A 19679-nucleotide genomic window follows, 5' to 3' on the forward strand; every position below is an offset into this window, starting at 1 on the left:
ATAGGGTAGATCGTCAGAGTCGGTTTCCCATGGTAGGGGTGACTAAAACTAGAGGACATAGATTTAAGGTGAGAGGGAGGAGGTTTAAAGGGCATCAAAGGGGTAAATTTTTCACACATAGAATAGTGGGTATCTGGAATGAGCTGCCTGAGGTGGTGGTGGAGGCAGGAACAGTAGCGACATTTAAGAGGCATCTAGACAGGTATTTGAATGAGCAAGGCATAAAGGGATATGGAATTAATGCAGGCAGGTGGGATTAGTATAGATAGGCATTATGGTTGGCATGGATACGGTGGGCCGAAGGGCCTGTTTCTATGCCGTATGACTCTATGACTACCCCCAATCCCATGCGCTTGAATTTTACACGCGAATCTCTTATGTGGGACTTTGTCGAAAGCGTTCTGTAAGTCAAAATAAACTACATCAACTGGCTCCCCCTCATCAACTCTACTAGATTCATCCTCGAAGAATTCTAGTAGATTTGTCAAGCATGATTCCCTTTTTGTAAATCCATGCTGACTCTGTCCGATTCTACCACTGTTCTCCAAGTGCTCTGCTATAAAATCTTTGATAATGGACTCTAGAATTTTCCCCACTACTGACGTCAGGCTGACTGGTCTATAATTCCCTGCTTTCTCTCTACCTCCCTTTTTAAATAGTGGGGTTACATTAGCTACCCTCCAATCTGTGGGAACTGTTCCAGAGTCTATAGAATCTTGGAAGATGACCGCCAGTGCATCCACTATTTCTAGGGCCAATTTCTTAAGTACTCTGGGATGTAGATTATCAGGCCCTGGGGATTTATCGGCCTTCAATGTCATCAATTTCCCCAACACCATTTCTCTACTGATACTGATTTCCTTCCGTTCCTCCCACTCACTAAACCCTGTGTTCCCCAACATTTCTGGTATGATATTTGATATTTGTATCCTCTTTTGTGAAGACAGAACCAAAGTATGCATTTAGTTGGTAAGCCATTTCTTTGTTCCCCATAATAAATTCCCCTGTCTCTGACTGTAAGGAAACTACATTCGTCTTTACCAATCTTTTTCGCTTCACATACCTATAGAAACTTTTACAATCAGTCTTTATGTTCCCCGTAAGCTTACTCTCGTACTCTATTTTCCCCTTCTTAATCAATCCCTTGGTCCTCCTTTGCTGAATTCTAAACTGCTCCCAATCCTCAGGTTTGTTGTTTTTTCTGGCAAATTTGTATGCCTCTTCCTTGGATCTAATGCTAACTCTAATTTCCCTTGTAAGCCATGGTTTGGCTACCTTTCCTGTTTACTTTCGCGCCAGACAGGAACAAACAATTCAGTTCCGATGAAGGGTCACTGACCCGAAACATTAACTCTGCTTCTCTTTCCACAGATGCTGCCAGACCTGCTGAGTGATTCCAGCATTTCTTGTTTTTATTTCAGATTTCCAGCATCCGCAGTATTTTGCTTTTATTTTAGGAACAAACAATTGTTGTAGTTCATCCATGCGCTCTTTAAATGTTTGTCATTGCCTATCCACCGTCATCCCTTTAAGTAACGTTTCCCAATCCATCATAACCAACTCATGCCTCATACCTTCAAAGTTTCCTTTATTAAGATTCAGGACCCTTGTTTCAGAATCAACTACGTCACTCTCCATCTTGATGAAGAATTCTATCATATTATGGTTGCTCATCCCCAATGGGTCTTGCACAACTCGACTGTCAATTATTCCTCTCTCATTACACAGTACCCAGTCTAGGATGGCCTGTTCTCTAGTTGGTTCTTCAACGTATTGGTCCAGAAAACCATCCCGAATACACTCCAAGAATTCCTCCTCTACGGTATTGTGACTAATTTGATTTGCCCGATCTATATGCAGATTAAGGTCACCCATAATTACAGATGTTCCTTTCTCGCATGCGTCTCTAATTTCCTGTTTAATGCCATTCCTAACATCACCACTACAGTTTGGGGGTCTATATACAACCCCCACTCATGATTTTGGCCCGTTAGTGTTTCTTCGCTCTACCCATACAGATTCCACATCGTCAGAGCTAATATCCTGCCTCACTATTGCGTTAATTTCCTCTTTAACCAGCAATGCAACTCCACTGCCTTTTACGTTTTGTCTGTCCTTCCTAAATACTGAATACGCCTGGATGTTCATTTGCCATCCTTGGTCACCTTGCAGTCGTGTCTCCGTAATCCCGACTATATCATACCCATTTACATCTACTTGTGCGATTAATTCATCCACTTTATTGCGAATGCTCCGCGCGTTAAGGCACAAAGCCTTAAGGCTTGTCTTTTTAACATTACTTGTCCCCTTCCCACTATTTTTCACTGTGGCCCTTGATTTCTCTACCTATCACTTTTCTTATTCCCCTTACTGTAAGAGAAGTGAGGAAACATTTCTGCATACAAAGGATGGTAGAAATGTGGAACACACACAAACACAAAGCAGTAGATTCCATCTCAATTAATAATTTTAAATCTGTCATCAACAGTTTTTTTTTACTAGCCAGGTGATATGGAATGAAGCAGGATGGAGTTAAGATACAGATCAGTCATGATCTCATTGAACGGCAGAACAGACTCGAGTGGCTGAATGTTACAATGCACCTCCAATAGTGCAGTTTTGAGGGCGTGCAGCTCTGAAATGTCAGCTAGATTTTGTACTCAAGTGTCTGGAGTGCGACTTGAGCCCATGACCTTCTGACTCTTCTGCAATAGCGTTAACACTGAGCCATGGCTGATCCCACTAATTCAAATAGAGAATGGAAGCCCTTACTCTTCTTTCCCATTGTTTAAGATTTTATGTCGTAAACTTCTTCCCTATTTACTTCATTTTCTGTAAACTGACACTGACTGAAGATCACAGGAACAGCTACATCACTGTGCCATGCAGACCAGCAAGGCCTCATATCTATACCAGGTCTGTGCTGAGTTAACTGACTTCAGGCAGAATGAGGGCAGAGGTGTTACCAAAAGGCTTAGGCTCAGAAGCAAAGTCTCTGCTGGTAAGCATGTATGGATATTGAGTAAGGGTAGGATTATGTTCAGCTACGACACTCATCACAGTTTTAATAGCCTGCTCACACTAACTGTCTGGACTCACACGCCAAGAATAGCTTCTTGAGATTAGAGGAGGGGGTTTTCATGCTGTTTTCTTTTAGGATAACACATTCTATTTTTGAATATTTGCTTGCTTTAAAAATATTTACACACAAAAAACGCTAGTGAAGGATGTGCTTAGTTTCTGCTTAGGTACAGTTCACTTCCCTTAAGGAAATACTGATAATGCCGTACCTGATTTTACTACTAATTTGAGGGTTGAGTCCATCTCATCATCTGGTTCCAATCTGTAACTGATGGAGATGACTGTATGGGCTACAGAGACCCCTTGACTACTTCTCTTCAGCAGCATAAGTTTGGTGAGTGAGTGGATTTTAAGGGTTCATCTCTCTAAAGTTTATTTTTTGTTTTGTTTACATTTAGCAATGAACTGAAATTACTGTTAAGAGGCAAATTAGCTTTGTTACAGTTTTAAACAGGGGTATACATTATATAATGTAATCTAAAGTTTATATAAAGGCAAGAAATCACTTGTGGGAGTGGTGTACAGGCCCCCGAACAGTAACCACACGGTAGGACGGGGTATAAAGGAAGAAATAATAGGTGCTTGTCAGAAAGGTACAGTGGCAATCATGGGGGATTTTAATCTACATGTAGATTGGAAAAATGAGATGTGCAAAGGTAGCCTAGATGAGGAGTTCATAGAATGTTTTTGGGATAGTTTCTTAGAACAGCATGTTCTGGAGCCAACCAGAGAGCAGGCTATACCAGACCTGGTATTGTGCAACGAGGATTAATTAATAACCTCATAGTGAAGGCGTCCATAGGCAGCAGTGATTATAATATGATTGAATTTTACATTCAGTTTGAGGGAGAGAAGAGTGGGTCCAAGACTAGTATTTTAAACTTAAATAAGGGCAATTATGAGGGCATGAAAGCAGAGTTAGCTAAACTGAACTGGCAAAGTGGGTTGAGGGACAGGTCAATAGAGTTGCAGTGTCAGACATTTAAGGGGCTATTTCAGAATACACAGAATACACATTCCAACGAGAAAGAAAAATTTCAAGAGGAGGACCCACCATCTGTGGTTAACTAAAAAAGTTAAAGATCGTATCAATCCTAAAGAAAAAACACATAACTGTGCAAAGATGGGTGGCAGGTCAGAAGTTTGGACAGAATATAAAAAGCAGCAAAGAACTGAAAGATTAATAAGGAGGGAAAAATTAGAGTACAAGAGAAAGCTAGCTAGAAATATAAAGACAGTAAGAGTAACTATAGATATTTGAAAAAGAAAAGCGTTAACAAAATGAACGTTGGTCCTATAGAAAGAGAGTCTGGGGAATTAAGAGAAAATAAGGAGATGGCAGATGAAATGCACAGGTATTTTACATCAGTCTTCACCATAGATGATACAAGCAACATCCAGAAATAGCTGTAAATCAGGAAATGGAAGGGAGGGAGGAACAAGAAAATTACAACCACCAGGGAAGTGGGACTGAGCAAATTGTTGGAACTGCAGGCTGATAAGTCCCTGGGTCCTGATGGACTTCAGCCTAGGGTCCGAAAAAAAATGGCTAGTGAGATAGTTGATGCGTTGGTTTTGATTTTCCAAAATTCCCTAGATTTAGGGAAGGTTCCATTAGATTGGAAAATAGAGAATGTAATTCCTTCGTTCAAAAAGGGAGGGAGACAGAATGCATGAAATTACAGAACAGTTAGCTTAATATCTGTCTTAGGGAACATGTTAGAAGCTATTACTAAAGACGTTACAGCAGGGCACTTTGAAAAATTGAAGGTAATCAGGCAGAGTCAACATGGTTTTGTGAAAGGGAAATCATGTTTAACCAATTTATTGGAATTCTTTGAAGTAACAAATGCTGTGGATAATGGGGAACTGGTGGATGTACTGTACTTAGATTTCCAGAAGATGCCACATCAAAGGTTACTGTGGAAAATAAAAGCTCATGGGGTAAGGGGTAACATACTGGCATTGATAGGAGATCAGCTAGCTAACAGGAAATGGAGAATAGGCATAAATGGGTCATTTTCTGGTAGGCAAGCTGCAAAGAGTGGTGTACCACAGGCATCAGTGCTGGGGCCTCAACTTTTTACAATTTATATAAATGACTTGGATGAAGGAACCAAAGGTATCGTTGCTAAATCTGCTGATGGTAGGAAAGTAAGTTGTGAAGAGGACATAAGAAGACTACAAAAGGATATCGATAGGTTAAGTGAGTGGGCAAAGTTCTGGCAAATGGAGTATAATGTGAAATTGTCTATTTTGGAAGGAAGAATTTAAAAAAAGCATATATCTAAATGGTGAGAGATTGCAGAGCTCTGAGATGCAGAGGGATCTGGGTGTCCTAATGCATGAATCGCAAAAGATTAGCATGCAGGTTCAGCAAATAATTAGGAAAGCTAATAGAATGTTATCATTTATTGCAAGGGGAATTTAATACAAAAGTAGGGAGGTTATCCTTCAGTTATACAGGGCATTGGTGAGACCACATCTGGAGTACTGTGTACAGTATTGGTCTCCCTATGTAAGGAAGGAGTAAATGCGTTGGAAGCCGTTCAGAGAAGGTTTACTAGACTAATACCTGGAATGGGCAGGTTGTCTTATGAGGAAAGGTTGGAAGGCTAGGCTTGTATCCACTGGAGTTCAGCAGAGTAAGAGGCAACTTGATTGAAATATATAAGATTCTGAGGGGTCTTGACAGGGTGGATGTGGAAAGGACGTTTCCTCTTGTGGGAGAATCTAGAATTAGGGGTCACTGTATAAAAATAAGGGGTCGCCTATTTAAGACAGAGATGAGGAGAATTCTTCTCTCTCAGAGGGTTGAGAGTCTTTGGAACTCTCTTCCTCAAAAGGTGGTGGAAGCAGAGTCTTTGAATATTTCTTAAGCAAGGGGGTGAAAGGTTATTGGGGGTAGAAAGGAATGTGGAGTTGAGGTTACAATCAGATCAGCCATGATCTTATTGAATGGCAGAGCAGGCTCAAGGGGCCAAGTGGCCTGCTCCTGCTCCTAATTCATATGTTCGTAACACCCTTATTGGGGCAGTCTTTGCTCATGCTGAATTCTTGATCTGACCTGGGAGTAAAACAGTGCTTGGTTCAGCTGATTCCGATCTGAACAAATCAAGCATAGGCAATCTGATCAGTGCTCCCTTCAAATCATTTAGTCAATTAGATTGAGACCCTATGCTGAGTGTGGAAACATTGAGCAATGATAAAGATGACACTGCAGGTTTTGGGGTTGTCTGTCAATGGGAAGCATCTTTGGCATTTGGTGCAGAACTCTGGGTCAGGCAACCAGGTGCAGCTCAGGGACTTTGCTTAAGTAACCAGCAAAAGTTTAAGTTCAACTCAGTCTGGGGACATGGAGACCTCTGAATTCAACAATGTTCCACTCCCCTCTCAGGCTAATCTGGACTAAAAACTGAAACATGGAAAAGTGGAAATCTTCAATAAAACTTCACGGAGCAATTTCTATAACGCGAGGGGCTGAAGCAGAGGACTTCAATTTATTAACAAACAGCTGGTCAGTAATAGGGCTCTCACTAAGTGTTTCAGGTCTGGGGCTCTTACACAGCAGAGGGGAAGGTCCTCCAGACACCCAGGGGAGGAGTGCCCCGAAAGGACCAAAGAAGCACAATTTATCCCTCTGTATAGGACATGGGTCAGCCGAATTCACTGGACTACTCAGCCCCCCACCCCCCCCCCCCATCAAAGAGATAGCAGTGCCAGAATAGAGCTCCTCTTTCACAGCACTGTCCACCAGTTTGAAGTGTATTTATAACAGAAAACTTCTATGACCAAATTGTTGCTGGATCCTTCATAAGTAAGTTTGTCACCAGTAGAACTTCCCTGGCCAGTAAATGGATCAAAACAAGAAACACTATTTTTTCCTAATTCTCTCACTTGGTCTCTTTTAATCAGCAATGCATATTCCAGGTGTTGCATGGATACCAGAACCTCTCCACTTATGCATAAATGCTTACCTACAGACAGCATGTACCAGACTACTCACAGCCAAGTCTATTCCTGTACTCAACAGATGTCCACTGGGACACACACACCAATATTGTGCAATAAATGGTGACGGGGAAGATTAGCTACTTCTTTTCTTCCTAGCTCAGAGATACTACATGTCCCACCAGCACCCTGCGTAAGATCAATAAACTAAGCACTTAATGAAAATCGACCCAAGGACCTGATATGTATGGATGTATCACATCATACAGCACAAACACTAAGAGAGACAGATATGAGGACAATCCTCACCTTGTCAGTTTGAAATTACCTTTGCCACACTGTTCAATTTCTTGACACTGCATTTACAAAAGGAGTTGCAGAGAGTTCTGCATCAACAGAACTAGTAGCAATGACAGCAAAAACAAGAAATGCTGGAATCACTCAGCAGGTCTGGCAGCATCTGTGGAAAGAGAAGCAGAGTTAACGTTTCGGGTCAGTGACCCTTCTTCGGAACCCGAAACTGACCCGAAACGTTAACTCTGCTTCTCTTTCCACAGATGCTGCCAGACCTGCTGAGTGATTCCAGCATTTCTTGTTTTTGTTTCAGATTTCCAGCATCCGCAGTATTTTGCTTTTATTATAGTAGCAATGACAGTGCTGAGAAGTTACACAGCGTAACTCCTGGTGAAAGAATCAGCTGCGTTAGAAACACAAGTGGTTCAGTGACCTGACCAAGTGTAATTTTTACCTGAGACGGCTGCGTGCAGTTGGAGTGACTGAAGCTGTGGGGGATGATGATGTCAATGACAGCTGCGGAGATGTGGTTCCGATTCCCATCAACGATCCTGGAGAGGTGCCATCTGTGACTGTCAGATCTCGTTTAATCTCCTCACTGCTTCTTCGAGAGACTGCAGGAAAAAAAAAGCCTCATGAAGTGCTCACCGAAAACACAACTCCAGTGAACACAACTCTGCAACAGCACACCTAGGAGTACAGCACGACATGATACTCAATTAAAAATGACATGACACTTAATTGTATAATGGCTGCTTCCAGCACAGGTCAGGGGATGGGAGGGACTGCATCTAAAATCCCAGTAGACTTTCTGCCAAAGGTGGCAGGCTGGTTTTAGGAACATATTTTCTTCAAAGCTCCCTGCAAACAGATTCTTTGTAACTGACTGGGGCATTGGATTTAGGATTAAATTGTGGAGGAGTGGGATAAGATTCCATGCTAATTTTACAAAAACTAATATTCAATGCTCGAGTTAAACCCGAGTTAAACTAGAGTTAATACTGAAAAGACCTTCATGGATTCTGACTTTGAACTCAGAGATGGAGTGTTCACATTGAAGGAAATTTCCATTAGTCTCAACACAATGGTTGCAAACTTCACATGACTGTCATCAGTAGTGCGTCATATTACAATGAAGTTGAACACAACTGTAGAAGCATTTTCTTGTGTATGTTAAGTTAAAGAAAATTGTTTTATTGAAGTGAGATGGTTTATAAGTATATAAATTATTGTTGGTTGTTGCTCATACTGGCCATTGGAATAAAGATTGTAAGAACTAAAGGATTAACCTCTGCCATATTTTATCTTTTGGATGAATCTATGTAAGTTATGGTCTGATAAAACTCACATGACATGCTATGTTTTAAATTAGAATGATTTTTGATAGAATGTTGCGGTTACGCTCAGGAATCGTTATAAGTATCAATGTATTAGATTAAAGCTAAGTTACAGACTTTGTGTTTAGAATCAAGCTATTAAATGTGAAATGTATATTTGTATTCTGTAGTGGGGAGATGGTGGGAGACAGTGTTTACTGTAACAATAGCAGAAGTAGCGATGCTATCAGACCGGATGCCCATTCTACACTTCAACTAAGACAGATTCAGTCACAATATGGGATAGATGTGCAGTAATGCAAATTAATATATTCAGAGAACATTCAAGACTGGAATGTTGATGGGAACAGTAAACGTTCCCCACATTGTGTGACAACCTAGGCCATCAAGCTGTCTGCAGAGACATTGTACAGAGGGTAGGGTCATATCTGCTGCAATCTGATTATCAAATCAAGAAGGGACAATATCTAGGTGAGGTCATACCTGACCAATCAAAGGGTTAAGGTGGACTATAACCTACTATGGAAGGAAGGAAATTTTTCCAGCACTTTGTTTTTTTTTCAGATTTCCAGCATCTGCAGTATTTTGCTTTTATTTTAATGTTTAATTTTCTGCCACTTCTCTTCCAGGAACTTTGCTTCTGTCTCCAAAGATGCTGCCAGATCTGCAGAGTTTTCCAGCACTTTTTTTTTTCCAGATTTCCAGCATCTGCAGTATTTTGCTTTATTATGGAAGGAAGGAACCCTTGGAGGGGGGCCATAAATGACAGGTGCTGGGACAACTCAGGGCGCACCGATTCAAGAAGAAACCAACCTACAGTCAACAGAACACCTCAAGAAAGAAGATGGCACCACAGCAATGCGGAAGGCAAGGACTGAGGATACCCTATATCTTGCTGTGTAACTACTACTGTTAAACTACTACTGCTTGTATATTCTTGCTGTACTTAATAAACTCTCTATCTTATTTAAGAAACCAGAGTTTGTACCTTAATGGTCAAAAGCTAGTCAACATTTCACCTAAACACACAAAGAAATCTTACAAGAGTCATAAACTCCCCCTAAAAAAATCCTTTCAATGAAATTTTAAAAAACAGCTTTTGTACGAACTATGATCAGAATGCCCTTCTCTTTTCCCTCAACAAAAACATAATCAAACAGTACACTGGTGATGGCCATGTGTATCCTGCACATCCTTTCTTCATGACTCATACACTTTTGGGCAACACACACTATACTTCCTGCTTAACTTCAAAAAGATCAAATCCACACATGGCATTTCTGTACTGTCCGTTTTCTCCCCACAAATATTCTTTCCTTCTCTCTGCTTGAACGAGGAAGTTAGAGGTAGATTGTTTCATCTCCTCTGACAGTATCCCAGATTGGAGAATACTATGATGACGAAACAGTTAACGTTCCTTAGCAGCATGACTGCTCCAAACTTGTGATTAATTCTCATTCTGCATTTTGTCTTTAACTGTCTCTTCACATCAACCTTCTATCAGATACACAAATCACTAAAAACTCATGCACAATTACACAAGTACAAAAGGCAATCAAGTGGTGAATGTCTTTATCTCAAGGTGGTTGAAATTCAAAATTAAGGAAGCTATGTTTTGGTTGTGCAGAGCCTTGGTCAGACCCCATCTGGAGTACTGCATACAATTATGGGCACTGCATCTCAGGAAAGATATACTGGCCTTCGAGGGGATGGAGCGCAGGTTCACCAGAATGATACCAGGGCTAGAAGAATAAAATTATGAGGACAGGTTGCATAAACTTGGCTTGTATTCTTGAGTTTAATTTTACAAGGTTGAGATGGTTAAAATTATAATGGAATTTCATAGGGTACAGAGAAACTATTCATTCTGGCGGAATGTTTTTATTATTCATTCATGGGATGTGAGCGCCGCTGGCAAAGCCAGCATTTATTGCCCATTCCTAATCGCTTTTGAGGGATGGTGGTGAGCCACCTTCGTGAACCATTGCAGTTCATGTCATGTAGACATCCACAGTACGGTTAGGAAGAGTGTTCCAGGATTTTGATCCAGCAACAGTGAAGGAATGACGATACAGGTCAGGATGAGAGGAACTTGCAGCTGGTGATGTTCCCACACATCTGCTGCCTTTGTTCTTCTAGGTGGTACAGGTCAGGGGTTTTGAAGGTGCTGTTGAAGGATCCTTGGTGAATTGCTGCAGTGCATCTTGTAAATGGTACACACAGCTGCCACGGTGCGGCAGTGTCAAGGGACTGAACATTTGAGGTGGTGGATGGGGTGCCAATCAAGTGGACTGTTTTGTCCTGAATCTGGAGCAAGGGGGCATTATCTTAAAATTAGAGGTAGGCTACTCAGAAGTGAAATCATGAAGCATCACACAAAAGGATTGTGGAAGTCTCCCCCAAAAGATTACGGATGCTGGTTCAATTGAAATTTTCATGAAGATGATTGATAACGTTTTTGTTAGGTAAGGGCATCAAGAGAAACACAGTAAAGGCAGGTCAATAGAGTGGAGGTACAGATCAGTCATGGCCTAACTGAGTGACAAAACAGGCTCGAGGACAAGAAAATGGCATTGGAGTAAATAGCTCCACTTGAAGTGCGGCACCAGTGCAAACACAACGATTGAATGGCCTCCTTCTCTGCTGTAATAGCTAATTCATTCTGAATGCACCTAATGTTATATACCAGAAAGCGAGGTGAAGAATAGAACTGGAGACAATCTTCACACACTTTTATAAGTATTCATTTACAGAGATAGACATTATTAACATGCACCTCCTAACCCAACAACCACAGTTTCAGTATGTTCCTATTTATAGCAGCACAAGTGAATCCCCACCTGCACACAATTCATATACAATTAACAGATTTCTTTCTCTCTTGTCAACTAAAAATTAGAGCTTATATGTACAACCAAAATTTCAAAACAAATTAAAATCAAAAGCCTCCATATTCTGTACAAAGCATTACATTGAGAGACACCCCTCCTCTAGGAAATTTCTAAAAAATTCTTTGTACATACAGTTCTTTGTAAAACAATCCAACAGTTGATGACTTGTATCTGCCCATTTAATTTTAGAGATTTCTTTTCTCTCCAGAATATTTTCAAGCCAGCAAGGTCAATCCATAACCTTTTCCTGCTCACGCTTATTGTAGACTGTACATTAGCACACAAGGAACGATCAAATACACAACATTCAATAGGTCTGCTATTTTCAGTATGCTCATTGCACAGAATCTCACTTGAAATTTTTGACAAATAGAATCCTCCACAACAGCCACTGTTTCAGCAGCAAGATCACTTTTAAGAACCCTTTTTATTTTCTTAGCTTCCCAACATTTCCCATTCGCACCATCAGAAATATTATGAAAACAGCTGCACTAGAATACCCATCAGGAAGATTAGCATGTGCCTCATTTACTTCTACCAGCTGCGCAAAGTCCAAGATTTTGTAATTAATCCCGATTAATCGAGGAATGAACCTCAATAGTTTGATTGCCATGTTTGATAAGTACTGTCATAATATCACGACCTAGTGCCTTACCAGGGCCTTTCCATTCCCGACGACGCTGTCTTTTATAGTATGCAAATCTCCTGAAATAAACTCGGTCTCTGATGGTTTTATACAATGCCTCAGTGCTCTCTGAATTTTCTCCAAAACCTCAGCCTTGATAAAAGCCTGGGTCCCTGTATGTAAAGCATTGAAATGTAGAGAAAAACGGAACTAATTGTAGTACCTTCAAGAGCAGGAGGACTATCACACAGAACTGAATGTAATTTGGGATTCCACCCATGGACTATATCCTTCAACCATCTGGAGTGAATTCTTTGCATGAATCACCCATGTCAGGATGGTTGTCAACTTGCAGTCTGGTTGATCATGGACAGCCAATTTACATTCATTACATCAGGTGTATTGATAAGTATATAATGTTTTACGTGGCAAATGGACTTCTATAGATAAATTTCACTGATACCATGACAACTGCAAAAATCAAATACCAGTTACCTATAACACGTCAATAGTTAAACCACAAAGTCACAAGCATCCCCAACAGCTCAGTGGGTAAACTCATTGTCTGATGTGGTACTGAAGCTTTTAGACCAGCAGATCGACATAGTCTGTGTTGAGTTAGCTGGCCCCAGCACCTTCAACAAGGAACAGGGGAAAATTCAGGAAAATGTCCTGGTTTTGAACAATAAAGAACTAACAGCACTAAGGAAAACAGCAAACATCTACATTCTATAATGCTGCACAGAGAAACAGCATTAGGCAGCATCCGGTATGAGGTCACTGACTTTGGACTTTCCTGCCCTATCTGTGGAGGTAGGATTTTTAAACAAAAAAATTATGCCTGAACATTACCTTTATGAAATACTTATTTTTTATGCCCTGAGCATTTGAGGTTATATTGCACCTGAAAATCCAATACCAGAACCGTCCAAAATGACTTGTATTCAAGGTGAATACAGAGGTTAAAGTCTCATGATTACTTTTCTGTGTGGTATAAAGAATGTACATAAAAATCACCCAGATCAGAGGTACATGAGAACATAAGAAATAGGAACAGGAGTAGGCCATTTGGCCCCTCGAGCCTGCTCTGCCATTCAATAAGATCATGGCTGATCTGATCTTGGCCTCAACTGCACTTTCCTGCCTGCCCCAGAACGAGAGGAATTGAAAATAAAAGTAAGAATGTTATGTTTCAATTATACAGGGCATTGGTGTAACCACATCTCGAATATTGCGTGCAGTTTTGGTCTCCTTATTTAAGGAAGGATGTAAATGCATTGGAGGAGGTTTACTAGATTGATAACTGGAATGTGCGGGTTGTCTTATGAGGAAAGGTTGGACAGACTGGGTTTGTTTACACTGGAGTTTAGAAAAGCGAGGGGAGACTTGATTGAAGTTTATAAGATCCTGAATGATCTTGACAAGGTGGATGTGGAAAGGATGTTTCCTATTGCGGGTGAATCCAGAACTAGGGAGCACTGTTTTAAAATTAAGGGACGCCCTTTTAGGACAGAGACGAGGAGAATTATTTTCTCTGAGGGTTGTGCGACTTTGGAACTCTCTGCCTCAGAAGGTGGTAGAGCCGGGGACATTGAATATTTTTAAGGCGGAGGTAGATTGATTCTTGTTAGGCAAGGGAATCAAAGATTATTGGGGGTAGATGGAAGAGTGGAATTCGAAACACAAACAGATCGACCACGATTTTATTGAATGGCGGAGCAGGCTCGAGGGGCCGAATGGCTTACTTCTGCTCCTAATTCATATGATCACATGTAATCCTTGATTTTCTTGTAGATCAAAAATCTGCCTAATTAAGCCTTCAATATATTCAATGATTCAGCCTCCACTGCCCTCTGGAGTAGAGAATTCCAAACAGTAATGACTCAAATAAGAAATTCCCCCTCATCTCCATCTTAAATGGGCGACCCCTTATTTTGAAACCGAGCCCCAGTTCTAGATTCTCCCATGAGGGGAAACATCCTCCCAGCATCTACACTGTCAAGTCCCCTCAGCATCTTCTATGTGTTACGACCAAGGTGGGAGTAATACACTGTTAATTCAGTCCCACTACTCCACAGGTCACAGCATATCAACAAAGTTTTCCACCTAGCAAAGAATAGCCAAATGAGACACTCTATTTGTCTCCCAGAATAAAGCACAGCAAAGCAGGTTTCTTTAAACAACATTAACTATTTATTAGAAAAGAAATAATAAGTCTTAAACAATAATGAGATAAATCTATATGTGAAAAGATTTTTAAAAACTCCTTATTCTTCCTAGCCCTCACGCACACACACTCTTTCAAAAAAAACAGTTAACAGAAGGGAAAGGGATTTTTTGGTTTACAGCTCTTTCTTAGGAAAAAAAAGGAAAAAATAAAATGACTGAGTTTATCACGTTCTGGTAGGATGCTTTCGGTACGGTTAGGCGTGCCAGAGTCGAATAGTCGGATGCCACTCGAAGTCTTGCCAGGCGAGGCTGTTAAACAGTTTGTGATGTAGGCATTCAAGGCAATTTGTCTGCAGCAGACATCACACAGGTCTTTCAGCAGGGTGCAGCAACCAGTCTGCTCAGGACTCACAGCAACAACACAGCAGTAGAAGCTTTCTGCAGGTTCCAGGGTTTTCCAAAACACAGAAGGCAACAGTAGCCACACTGGATGCAGGAATTCTTCAGAGACAGAAGGCAATAGAAATCTGCCACCTTTCAAATACAGGATTTCTTTTAGAGGTGCAGGTTTCCTTTCGAGAGAGAGAGAGAGAGAGAGGTCTTTTTCTCTGGTCTCCAGGCAGGTCACAGCCAGATTTCAACTGCCTGCTCCTTGTCCAGTTCACTGGTCCTTTATAATCGAAAACTGAAACTAACTTCAACAATTAAGTCACATGATAGTCATAAATCTTGATCTGTCATGCCCCTGCTGAGCTTAGCCTTGCAGTCTGTGTAGTTCACTCAGTTCCAACCCACCAAGTTTCAGCAATCAATGTCCACAGAAAAAATCCTTTCCTCGGTTTTTAAAAACACACAGAATTCTAAGCTTTCAATATAAAAACAAAACTCTTGCAACAAATGTTTCAATAAATTTACCTCTGATTTGTCCAAACTCCGATGAGCATAGGGTCAACCTGCTCAACCTTTCCGCATAGGGCAACCCCTTCATCCCAGGGATCAGCCTAGTGAAACTTCTTTGAACTGCCTCCAATGCATGCATATCCCTCCCTAAATAGAGACCAAAGACGAAGGCACTACTATAGGTATTGTCATGCAGGCCCCCACCTGCCAAGACTGAGGCACACATTATTTCGCCACATGAACATTAAAACTTATAATTGTGGCTGGGAAGAAGAGGGCCTAGCACAAGGAATTGCCAAGCCCCTAACTGGAAAGACATTTGCATGCTAGCAGACAGTGTTGGAACCAGGGACACAGTCCTTGCTTCCCCAATACACAGAAGTGGTCAGACCAGTTTAGTCATATGACTAACTGACTGTTGGTGTTTTTTGAATTTGAACTTGCTGAGAGAGAGAAACTCAGAAAGCTCTTTTCTCCTAAACTGAGAACACCTGTACCCTGTCTGCTCTCATCTCGCTCTCCCTAGCTTTGGAAACCATTGAAAACATATGAACCCCAAGAGAGAAAAGTCTCCTACAGTGAACAAGGTTTAAGAAGAATATTGGGCCCCAAAGACTACCTACAATCAAGGACTACAGTGAGTGCGAAGCACAGTTAAAAAAAAACCCTGCTCCAGAGATTGCCTCAAACTTCTCCATTTTATTTTTCTTTTGCTCTTTTCTGTCCCTATTTGCATGTGCGTATCGCGCGGCGTATATCCGTAGGCGTTAACCGAATTAGAGTTTAAGTTTTAATTAATTTCACTTTTCTTCTTTAAACCTAAGAAAGCCTCTTTATGCTCACGTTTTTGCCTTACAATTGGAAAGCGGTGAACAAGGATTCACCAAAGAGGGAGCTCAAAACACGGTGTGTTTAAAATTAAACCCTGTTACAATAAGACCAGGTGAAGACTGTAAAAAAAAAACGAGACACCTTTCTCACCAGGTCGTAACAGAAATTTGGGTGCTAGCGTCCGGGGATTTTACCCACAGACAAACAAGAGAAGTTGGAAGTGGGAAACCAAATTGTACCTAATCAAAAAAAAAACTGCAAGATTAATACTGGTTTTCTTGTGGTTGTGTGAGATTGAAACATGTTTGCAACTGAAGCGAGTAGCTCTCCAAGCCAGGGTGAAGTAACTTGTAATAGGTTAAAAGCAAAGAGAGAGAGAGAGAGAGAGAGAGACAGAGAGAGGGACAGAGAGAGGGACAGAGAGAGGGACAGAGAGAGGGACAGAGAGAGGGACAGAGAGAGGGACAGAGAGAGGGACAGAGAGAGGGACAGAGAGAGGGACAGAGAGAGGGACAGAGAGAGGGACAGAGAGAGCCTTCCAGAAGGAACGTGAAGAAAAAGGCAGGAGAGAGAGAGAGAAAGACAGGAGAAGGAATGAGAGAAACAGGAGAGAGAGAGAGAGAGAGAGAGAGAGAGAGAGAGAGAGAGAGAGAGAGAGAGAGAGAGAGAGAGAGAGAGAGAGAGAGAGAGAGAGAGAGAGAGAGAGAAACTGGAGAGAGAGGGAGAGAGAAACTGGAGAGAGAGGGAGAGAGAAACTGGAGAGAGAGGGAGAGAGAGAGAGAGGAAGAATATTACAAAAAGAATCCAAAGAGAGAGAGCTGAAGCGGCTTGAGTTAACTAGGGAACGACAGAGTAACCCCAGTGAAAGCATGGCCAATATGGTGGAGCAGAACTCAGGGCTGTGTACAAAATTGCTAAAACTCGCTCAATTAATTCCAAATTTCAATGAGGAAAATGTGGAGAGGTTTTTTGTGTATTTCGAAAAACTGGCAAGGCAGCTAAAATGGCCAGCTGAGACCTGGTCCCTTTTCTTCTTCTTCTTTGGCCTCCTTGTCTCGAGAGACAGTGGGTAAACGCCTGGAGGTGGTCAGTGGTTTGTGAAGCAGCGCCTGGAGTGGCTATAAAGGCCAATTCTAGAGTGGCAGACTCTTCCACAGGTGCTGCAGATAAAATTGGTTGACAGGGCTGTTACGCAGTTGGCTCTATCCTTGTGCTTCTGACGTTTTTCCTGCCAACTAAGTCTCTTCAACTCACCACGCTTTAGCCCCGCCTTTATGGTTGCCCGCCAGCTCTGGCGAATGCTGGCAACTGACTCCCACGACTTGTGATCAATGTCACAGGACTTCATGTCGCGTTTGCAGACGTCTTTAAAGCGGAGACAAGGCCGGCCGGTGGGTCTGATACCAGTGACGAGCTCGCTGTACAATGTGTCCTTGGGGATCCTGCCATCTTCCATGCGGCTCACATGGCCAAGCCATCTCAGGCGCCACTGGCTTAGTAGGGTGTATATGCTAGGGATGCTGGCCGCCTCGAGGACTTCAGTGTTAGAGATACGGTCCTGCCACCTGATGCCAAGGATGCTCCGGAGGCGCGAAGATGGAATGCATTGAGACGTCGCTCTTCGCTGACGTACATTGTCCAGGCCTTGCTGTCGTAGAGCAAAGTACTGAGGACACAGGCTTGATGCACTTGGACTTTTGTGTTCTGTGTCAGTGCGCCATTTTCCTACACTCTCTTGGCCAGTCTGGGCATAGCAGTGGAAGCCTTTCCCATGCGCTTGTTGATTTCTGCATCGAGAGACAGGTTACTGGTGATAGTTGAGCCTAGGTAGGTGAACTCTTGAACCACTTCCAGAGCGTGGTCGCCGATATTTATGGATGGGGCATTTGTGACGTCCTGTCCCATGATGTTCGTTTTCTTGAGGCTGATGGTTAGGCCAAATTCGTTGCAGGCAGCCGCAAACCTGTCGATGAGTCTCTGCAGACACTCTTCAGTGTGAGATGTTAGATTAGATTAGAGATACAGCACTGAAACAGGCCCTTCGGCCCACCGAGTCTGTGCCGACCATCAACCACCCAGTTATTGTAATCCTACACGAATCCCATATTCCTACCAAACATCCCCACCTGACCCTATATTTTCCCTACCACCTACCTATACTAGTGACAATTTATAATGGCCAATTTACCTACCAACCTGCAAGTCTTTTGGCTTGTGGGAGGAAACCGGAGCACCCGGAGAAAACCCACGCAGACACAGGGAGAACTTGCAAACTCCACACAGGCAGTACCCAGAATCGAACCCGGGTCCCTGGAGCTGTGAGGCTGCGGTGCTAACCACTGCGCCGCCCTCAATGCAGCTGTTAATGCAGCATCGTCAGCAAAGAGGAGTTCCCTGATGAGGACTTTCCGTACTTTGGTCTTTGCTCTTAGTATAGTAGTTTAATACAAAGCAAACTACCTGGAAAAGTCCATGAGGTTTACCCCTTGTTGCCAGATGAGAGTTCATCAAATTATTAACTAACCAAAAATGCTATCCTCGGGGCATATGAATTAGTACCCAAAGCCTATCGCCAAAAGTTTAGAACCCTCAAAAAACAAGCTAACCAAACTTATCTGGACTTTGAAAGTAAGCAAGCAGCTGGTTTTTGACCAGTGGCTGAGAGCTTTTCAAATACAGCTCAGCTATGAGAATCTCAGAGAAGTAATTCTCTTAGAGGAATTTAAAAACTCTCTCCCACTCTCAATTAGGACACATGTAGAGGAGCAGTGGGTCCAGAGAGCCCGGCAAACGGCTGTTCTGGCCAATAAGTTTGGACACATGGTGGGAAGGTGATAGGAGCCCAGGCAATCCTGGGAGAGAAAGGAAAGCAGGAGACACAGGGGGCCCTCCTCCAGACAAAAAGGAAGGTGCTGTGAGCAAGAGTGAGACCCGGAGTCCTGCGTGCTTCCGTTGTAATGAAGCAGGGCATTTAAAAGACGACTGCTGGAAACTAAAGGGAAAATCTGTAGGGTTAATCAGGGTACACCCGCTCAGCGAAGACAAGACCCTGATGGAAAACACAGAGCAAGCTGTGGCTTTAATTGCAGTAAGAGTGCAACCCAGGAAGGCCAGTGCATGAAAAGTTAATAGGATTCCTGAAGGTTATCAGGGTTTTGTGTCTGAAGGTTAGTAACCCCATACCCCTTGAGTGGGACAAGCAAGCCCATACTGATTCTCAGGGACACAGGGGCAACCAGATCCTTTTTACTGGGAAAAGGCCTGACCTTTCCCCCAGAGAGTACAGTGAACACCAAAATGCTGATGAATGGCATTGGAGGGCAGTGTATGCCTGTGCCTATACACTGGGTTCACCTACCTAGACTCAACTATCACCAGTAACCTGTCTCTGGATGCAGAAATCAACAAGCACATGGGTAAGGCTTCCACTGCTATGTCCAGACTGGCCAAGAGAGTGTGGGAAAATGGCGCACTGACACGGAACACAAAAGTCTGAGTGTATCAGGCCTGTGTCCTCAGTACCTTGCTCTATGGCAGCGAGGCCTGGACAACGTATGCCAGCCAAGAGCGACGTCTCAATTCATTCCATCTTCGCTGCCT

The 19679-nt window shown here is 42.4% G+C and overlaps 1 protein-coding gene across 12 annotated transcripts in view; it reads right to left on the reverse strand.

Moving 5' to 3' along the window:
• The window catches only part of specc1la (sperm antigen with calponin homology and coiled-coil domains 1-like a), a 575263-nt gene that overhangs the window by 166889 nt on the left and 388695 nt on the right, over positions 1-19679 (reverse strand). For all 12 annotated transcript variants that reach the window (XR_010977306.1, XR_010977305.1, XM_068055453.1 and 9 more), the window contains one exon: positions 7781-7940. Coding sequence is in view for 10 of the 12 variants with exons in the window: in XM_068055453.1 (XP_067911554.1) it covers positions 7781-7940 (160 nt within the window). In the remaining 2 variants the exon portion in view is untranslated. The remainder of the gene's footprint in view (positions 1-7780; positions 7941-19679) is intronic.

The sequence above is a fragment of the Heterodontus francisci genome, chromosome 23, assembly GCF_036365525.1.
Source record: "Heterodontus francisci isolate sHetFra1 chromosome 23, sHetFra1.hap1, whole genome shotgun sequence".
Lineage (NCBI taxonomy): Eukaryota > Metazoa > Chordata > Chondrichthyes > Heterodontiformes > Heterodontidae > Heterodontus > Heterodontus francisci.